This window comes from Ctenopharyngodon idella, chromosome 12 (genome assembly GCF_019924925.1).
Source record: "Ctenopharyngodon idella isolate HZGC_01 chromosome 12, HZGC01, whole genome shotgun sequence".
Classification (NCBI taxonomy): Eukaryota; Metazoa; Chordata; class Actinopteri; order Cypriniformes; family Xenocyprididae; genus Ctenopharyngodon; species Ctenopharyngodon idella.
In genome coordinates, this window is record NC_067231.1 from 19,018,666 (window position 1) to 19,027,366 (window position 8,701).

General features: G+C 39.5%; 1 protein-coding gene across 15 annotated transcripts in view; it reads left to right on the plus strand.

The window, feature by feature from the left end:
- cacna1g (calcium channel, voltage-dependent, T type, alpha 1G subunit) overlaps positions 1 to 8,416 on the plus strand; it is a 232,683-nt gene extending 224,267 nt beyond the window's left edge. For 11 of the 15 annotated variants that reach the window (XM_051914038.1, XM_051914039.1, XM_051914037.1 and 8 more), the window contains one exon: positions 2,432 to 8,416. In XM_051914038.1, the coding sequence (XP_051769998.1) occupies positions 2,432 to 3,301 (870 nt within the window). In that variant the 3' untranslated portion in view covers positions 3,302 to 8,416. Of the gene's footprint in view, positions 1 to 147 lie in introns of all 15 variants that reach the window. The other 4 variants (XM_051914050.1, XM_051914051.1, XM_051914048.1 and 1 more) reach the window with 3 other exon arrangements.
- Positions 8,417 to 8,701: the final 285 nt, after the last annotated feature.

Consider the following 8,701-nt stretch of genomic DNA (forward strand, 5'->3'; position numbering starts at 1 on the left):
TAACAGAACAATTTTCTCTCTGCTGGTCTTCTTTCATAATGCATAATATCCCTTGTCTTCCTTTATGGATTGTGATTGGAGACTTATGGGAATGTGACTGATATGAAGTCTGACACCTCTGCACTGTTGATCTCTCCCTCTGGCTAGTATATTTCTTCTCTTAATCTTTCCTGCATTCTCTCCTTTTTTTTCTGCTGCTTTTTGGCCTGCGTACCCTCTAATGTGACTTACTCCGAGCAGCTCAGCATGGTACAACCCAAGCCTGACCCCGAGCTGCTCCTGAGACACAGATACTCCTGTTTCTGAGAGAGCCGGAATGGGCTGCTTGAATCAGCTGGCCTCCAGCACCCTCTCCACAGATCCTTGAACTTCGTCCCCAACTCTGTCCCACTTTCTCCTACCACACCCCTTAAATCCCGTTCCTCCAGCCCGACGCATTTCACCATGGCTACTGTAAAGGCCAAAACTGCAGGGTAAAGATCAAGGGGAAATAAAGTAGTGGACCAATGTCTCATATGCTTATATATAGTTAAGTTAAGAAAAATACTCTAAAGAAATTATCGGCAGTACTGTAGTACTGCCTTTTAAAGTCAACCTTAACTATATATATATATATATATATATATTATTTATTTATTTATTTATTTTTTAACCCCCCAGACTTTGTCATGCTAATGTAAAAACAATTTCCTGCCACCAGGTGGCAGCATAGTTTCAATCATACAAGTTTCAACACAGAACAAGGACATTCATGACTTGGTCTCTGACTCTTGGCTCTTGGCTAACTTTCCAAATTTGACATAGTTCCTCTTGATCTTTAGCCCCTCCCAAAACACCCACCCACCTCTCTTCTACTGGGTCGGTGTCTCTCCTTGGGCTTCCTTGATAAAGAGAAATATACAGTTTACGGGAGTTCTGAGAGAGTGACCCCAGGAAGAGACATGGGTCTTGTGGTCTGTTGCAGTAGCTCAGTGGCTCAGAGTGCAGTCTGCCAAACAGTGCCTGTAGTTTTGCCCTAGGGTAAATGTTTCTCTGCCCTAGTTAAAACAATACACCTTTTGCAAAATTTTCTCTGAAAGTGCAATTGATAATTGTAAGTTTTCACCTATGTGACTTCAGCCAGAGCAGTAGCATGTACAGTACTGCTACTCAGGCAGTGTGTCAGTTTAGTACATGGGGAGTAGCTACTTAGTTCATGTCTAAGATTAGACATGAAGATATAGAGCAAAAGGGAGACAAATATCGATTTGCCAATTTCTCCAGTGTACTGTACGCTTTCTGATTTGGTTGAAAGTGCACACAGTACACATTTCCTATCAGTGAACGGAATAAGAAGGCCCAGGGACGGTTCTAGGGTTGGGGGTATTCAGGGCTTATCCCAAAACTCTGTGGATGCATGAGTCATCATTTGATTAAATATTAGAAAATTGTAAACTACATGTTGAAATGTTATGAAGTAAATATTTAAATATTAACTGGAGATAAAGATAAAAAGGTCTCATCTAACATGCATGCGTTAGTTTTTTCCCTTCAGGCTTTCTGTAGCTCTGTGTACAGGTTGACAGTTGTGTCATGACTGTCACTTGTCATTGCAACTGTTTTTAACTGTTTATAAGATAGCGTACTGTTTAAAAGAGTGCTTTTGAGGGAAAAATAGTTTGTGGTCTTTATAAAAGAGTTTCCAAGAGCCGCAAGTGGTCAGGCTCAAGCACAAATGTAAATTCCGTTTGTCTGTGAAATAGTTGCTACTTATTGCATTTGGATGGAGTGCAAGTCTGACCAAAAAGTCAATAGATCCTGTAGTTTCTTCATTATGTCTGATTTATAGAGCAGATGAGAATGACCTGACATTAAAAAAGTAATGTAAAAAAAAAAAAAAAAAAAATTATTGGGGCATAGGCCCTGGAAGCCCATCCCTAGGACTGCCCATGAGACAGAAAGTACTAAGAATGTTAACTGGAGGTTGTTGAACTAAGAATGTTACTTCAGAATGTGTAACTGCTATTAAGCAACTTTCTAGCACAATTTAAGCACTATTTTTGTCGGTTAAAGGTTTAATGTGTGGCCGGGATGTTTTGTGGCGAGTTTGATACTTTCAAGTTTGATACAAACTTTTAAAAAACAAGAATATCCGTGTCAGATTCTAAATGTCGGCTACCTCTGATTGGGGCTAGAAGCCCATTCAAAGTAGATGCCCTGAGGTGGTTTTTCTATTTTTCTAATTTTATCTCCAATCCTTTGAAGCAGAGAGCTTGTGGAGTGCAATGCTAATGGTGAACTCCACTCTAACTCCACGGCTCCCCTCTCCTTCACTGGCTTCTACACCCCTGACATCTCATACTAACCAGTCTCCCTCTCACCTGTTCATGTCCTAATCCCTAATGTTACCCCCTACCTTCCCCTCACCTCTTCCCGTCCCTGCTCTCCTCAGGTGGCAGTGAGTGCTGACTCTCAGGAGACTCTATACACAGAGGGAGGGGAAAACGAGGGTCCCTTGGGACTTAGGGAACTGTCGGACCCCCCTGTCAACCTTCCACCTCAGCAGCAGCACCAGCCTTCGCTCTTTCTGGTCCCTGCCACTCCAGGCGCCTCCCCGAAACCTTCACGACCTAGCGTCCACACGCAGCACAACCCCTACGACCAGTACAACGTGTTCTCGAGGCGTTCCCACTCTCCGCCCCTACTACCGCCGCCACCAGCGGCTGCCAGAAAGCAGGAGGAAACAGACTCTGTGGATCAGGAGGTATCCCGAATTATCCGTGCGGGACTCGCAGAGAGGAGGAGCGATGATGGAATCGGAGGAGGGACGGGAGATCAAGGTGCAAGACGTCAGCTTAAAAAGTACCACAGCGTGGACACTCAGGGCCAGCGAGCTCTGCTGTTACCACGGCCCTTGTCCTGGCTCGACGACCCACGCCGGCACTCCATCGAGGTGTGCTCATCCGTGGAAAGCAGTCCCCAGCGTAGTTCGATCTCCTCCGGATTCGTCTCACGAGCTGACAGCCTCCAGCAGCAGTCCTCGCCACGCACCCGCAAGAAGAAAATGAGTCCACCGTGCATCTCCGAGGATCTGCCTGAGGGACCAGAGCTTCCGGTAGGCTTTCACCCTGCTCTGGGGATGGTGCCGCCCCCCTTGCCAAGCCGGGACACTTGCCTGAGGAGGCGCGCTCCCTCCAGTGACTCTAAAGACTCGTTTGACTTGGGTGGAGGAGGAGATGGGCTGCCTCAAGAGGCCGTCCCGAACTCCAAGCTATTGACTCTGCCTAGTTTCTCTTTTGAGAAAACAAGCTCTGAGCACTGAACACTGACTCGCACGATCACGCACACACATGCGCACACGACACACGATGCACTCCGTGTATCCGTGATGGTGATAGTAATAGTAATAATATCTTAGAGAGTAATAATGCTAAATACAACAGTGGTGAATACTACAAGATCAAAAGGAATAGTAACTATACCTTGTATTTTTTTTCTCTACTGCCAAAAGAACACAAAAGGACATTGCGCTGAGGATTAAACAAGCTAATAACGGGACTCTCTCTCCTCAAACATGCAAGCGGATCCGTTGGCAACCTCATGACCTCCTCGTGGAGGTCAGTGCAGAACCCAGGGGAGGGCGTCCCCTTTTGGCCGTTGTGAAGACTTCACAGCACTGTATTGTTGAACTCCCTAAAGGGCACTGATGAAGGTACAAAGCAATATGAACGTTTTAGAGACACTATTTTCTTAAATTATTGGGCCATAGTGTTTGTAAAGGATGTAGAATTTCTTTTTTCAATTGCGTTATAGTTTTATTTGTCTTTTTGTGATTTTTCTCTTTTTCTCAATGTTTAAATTGTTTGTTGTTTGCTTTATTTTTTCACCATAGGATATTTTTAGCTCTCTTGTTTTAACAAAGACAAAAAGAAAGAAAACATTTTTTCAAAGTGCCGGGATCCATGTATTTGTAGAAATAATGATATTATTATTATTATTATTATTATTATTATTATTATTAATGATGATGATATAATATATCTCTTTAAAAATAAAGCATTAAACAGCTCTTTGATTTTTAAACACAAGTATTAGACTGGTGTGCCCTGACTAAAAAAGTCTATGGACACTGTCTGCAGAACAGATTGTTTGCTACTTTACTGACAGAAGAGAACAAATACTTGCATTAATTGAACTCATGAAGCAGAAAACACAAGCCTCTGAAAACCTTGTTTCAAGGGTCTGTGATTGGCTTCAATGATCAACGCTGTAAAAACGTTGTAAATAGTCATCAATGATGACTATTTACAATTTTGTTTAAAGAAAAAGTGTTTTTGAGCATTTCATTTTTTGGCACATTTTTTGGAAACCAGGTTGTCTTTAGTTAAATAAATGCTATATTATCAGTACAGCTCATACAATATTTGTGTGAAAATGTAACATGAAAAAAATGTGAGAAAAGAAAAACATTTGCTCTTTGAGTTTCTAAAAGCTGTAAGGTAGTGGTTTTCAACCTTTTTGACTCCAAGACTCGCCCATTGTCAAAAACAATACTTGATATATGAGTGTATATTTTGTAGTGTTAATAGATTAAAATAAATTATTGATTTATTTTGTGATTATAGAGGTCTCAAGAACTGTATGTTCTTTAATAAAAACAACAGTTGTTGAGAGGACAAATAAAAAAATGTCCATTTTTGTTGGACAGATTTGTCCTTTTTTTTTTTTTTTTTTTTTTTTTTTTTTTTACTCTGCACAGTAGGACCATGAAGAATAAAATGCAGGATCAAATTTCTACATTGAGGTCAAGAGTGGACAGAAAGTAATCCATGAGAAAATGGGGAGTTTTGTTAAAACAATGTTTTGTTAATTTATTAATAATCAGTAAGAGAAACAGCTTTCATTTCTCTACTTTTAATGACTTGGAAGAAATGTGAAAGATTATCAGAGTCATTGTTTACTTTGAAAATGATATTAAGATTATTTTAAAAAGCTTTGAAATACTTTGTTCATCCTCCAGCCCCCTTGGAAGTTTGCCGAAGCCCCCAGCTTCTTTGAGAACCACTACCTAAGTGACTATATTATAAGCAGTTATTTACATATTGTGCCACCTTTATTCTTTACGCTACACACGTGTGCTAGTTAAGGTGTATTTAGTTCTTCCATTTAAGCCTCACTCAGAATCAAAATGCATGTTGATTGAAGCTGTTGTCAAGTGCACTGTGGGAGGCTCAATGAGGCGATTCCCTTTTGTTTTCATGAAAGCTAATCGACACATCTGCAGGCCTCCTTTCAAACTCAGGAAAGCTTGCGCTTCACAAAGTCCAGTTCAGTAATATACCTCTATTTTGCTTCAAAGCCCTGGATTCAGTCCAAATCTGTGGCTCCAGTTTGTATATGGCTTCAGTGTGTGTTTGAACCTGTTTTTTTGTCATTGGATCAATTTCAGAAAGATTTACCAGCTTCATTTTAGCATACATAAGCTTTCTCTCATCTCACTTGAATTATGCATGTACTAAATGCAATTTTTGTGTGAGGGATGCATCAGGATGTGGTTTATAATGATTGTAGAATGTGCAAAGCACCTAATGATGTTCTGTACAGCTCTCCATTGCAGCGGACATTTGGTTACCGTATAAACTCTTTATTGGTGTATGTAATTCTACCTCTAGGATATCTTCAGCGTGGATCATTTTGATCAAGGTGATGCTAAAGCAAAAGAATGCAAATGGAGAGTGTCATCTGTTTGCTATAATATTTATGAATACTTTGTTACTTCAAACATTTGGCTTACACATCACAGTAAAAACACTTATTTGACACTGAAAGAAGATGATGACGTTCCCACTCGGCTTTTCTATTAAACTGCAAAATCCTGGAAAACAGCTTGAGTGACCAGATGGAAAAGAAAAACATTGAAGTTACTGGTAAACATCCTCAGGAGGAAATGACAATTAACCTTCGCTGTGCGTCTATGCGTGTAGATTATGTTAGCGATTTGGCTTCTCCCTGGGTTTCCACTCCTGAAATGAAGCCTGATTGCTGAGGACCCTTCGATATTTGAGCTCTCCATCCCTCCATGCAGAAGATGAGTATTGGAAAATCTATGATAACTTCATTTACTGAACAGGCTGAATCAATTTTACTTCCAAAACATGACGCAGTTCCCATTGAAGACTGTGATAAGATGGCCTGGCTGAAAATTGAACATTTGGGAAAACAACACCTCGAGAGATGTTTTGAGGTGGGTTAAAAACTCAAAGGCCTTGTTTACCAGCCAAAAAGTCATCAAGACACTTTGGGAGGTTCTCGGTGATTGGCCGAGTTGCTGTAGCGAGTGTGTGTTCATCAATGTTGCTCTGGCGCTCCACTGAGCAAGAGCATGTGTTTCAGAAAGCTAGAAGAAATCCATTCATGACCGCCAAATAATTGATAAGACGAGCCCTATTACATCACATGAGCATAAACACAAAAACATAAATATATTAAAGACAACACTTAAAGTGTTTAAAAGGCATCACAGGGGGAAAACAATTCTAAGAGCACATTGTGCTCACTCCAAAAGCACTTTAAAATATTTCCATGAAGACAAAGTAATCTCCTTTGGCATTAAGGTAGCCTTCGTGTCATTCACTTTAAGAAATCCTTAATAATTTTGCTTTAATGATGTAATTTTATACAGAACGAGCTTTAGAAAGAGGCCAACAGAAAAAATCTGCACACAAAACCCTTCTACCCTGGTAAGGCATCCTGATGTAAACTATGATTTGATGTCAAACAGCTGTCTGAAATCAAGGATGACTGTTTTTTTAAAATGGTTGAAATCTGTTGAAGATTATTTTTTGTGTAATTATTAATTTTATGTGGACCACTGTAAAGCTTAATATGCTGCGTCCACACATGTCGTAATTACCCCAGTCTCGAGATGACAACACGTAACGTTCTGTTTGAAGCTGCCGGGAATTATGCCTTTCTATGGCAACATTATCAACACCTAAAAGACCCCTTTTCTCCAAGTATCGCCGGTTCTGCCACATAAGTCTTGCTTTCCCGCCACGCACACACCTCTCTCTGCGTCGGTTCTGTTCAGCGAGTGGACCAGAGCTTTCAGATATTAGATAATAGATATTCTGTTGCTTCTGACCTGAATATAGCCTGAAATTACAGCACAGCCATTGGCTTTCTTACTTTTTAACTTTGTTTTAACAAGTTGACCAAAAAAAGAATGAAAGGAAGATTAAATTAGTTTCTGAAGCTTTAACAAAATGTCAAGTGTCAAGCAAAAAACGAAGGACAGTTCACATGTAGAATTGATTTGTGGTTGATGTAGTATATAATTACTCCACTGTTTATTAAAATTAAAATACATCATTCATTTAAACACACCTTAAAGGTGCAGTAAGCGACACTGTTGGAAAATGAAATCAGCACCCGAAATCAACACATTTTGAAGCAAAAAAAAAAAAAAAATGCATTCATCCATCATAAAAGTAATCCATACGGCTCCAGGGGGTTAATAAAGGCCTTCTGAAGCAAAACAATGGATTTTTTGTAAGAAAATATCCATATTTAAAATTGTATTAACTATAATTTATTGTGTAACCTCTGAACAGATGCATAACATAATGATGAAAGCGGAAACGCAGAGGATAGAGCAAAACAAAACTCCGGCCACAAATTAGAAGTCTAAAATGATTTTTAAAGACAAATTTTGGAGGATTTCGATATAAGAGAAGAGGAGCTTGAGTTTGTTGCACCCTATACATACTACACCCTATTGTTACTCCTACATACTACATCATACATCGTGTCAGGGGTTACTCATTTGGCACAAGTCGACTTGCGCAGTCATCTACCAGAAGCTGCCGGAAATATGGATATTTTTCTTACAAAAACACATCGCTTTGCATTAAAAGACCTTTATTAACCCCCTGGAGCTGTATGGATTATTTTCATCATGGATGGATGAATTTTTTGGGCTTCAAAATGTGAAGCATTTCACATTCAATTATGTTTTATTAGCTTGTAGGGCTTCATTTATTTATTTTAAATAGGGAAATTAGTTTGGTTGTACTGCTCACTAACATGCAAAAAACTAAATAAAGAATTGTGATAAGATTGAGGCTCACAATGCTGCCTGAAACAAATAATGATGTGACATTTTTGCCATGTCGCCCACCCCTACTTTTAGACAATTAAATTCCCTTACATTTTTATCCGGGCTCTCCAGTATGGTGCTCATTTCTTTGATCTTTGCATAGTGCCTTGAGAAGTACATATGTAGCAGCTTTGGCACGTGTTTGTCAAGACCGTTTTAATAACTTGCTCAGGTCCATCGACACAAGTCTGGTGAATTCTGTGCTGATCTAAAGTAATCACAGAACATCATGAACACAGAAACATGATAATAAAATAATAATAATAATAATAAAAAAAACATCTTATAACACATCGCAATTACACTTTTGACTGTTAACATGTTTCTCACACATGATTATTACTGCCCCTTTTCCAAATAGGTTAGATATCTGGACCATTTCTTATAATATAAATTTAGTTTGTCAGTCTGTTTATAAGACACATTTTCAAATGCAGCCAATCTACCTGCTACCCATTTCTGAAAGGACGAGGCCTTCTCTGACTTCCAGCTCCTAAGAATTATTTCAATCATTAAACTGGTTTGGACCCAGTACCTTATGTGCTTGTCTCTTATTTCATTGTC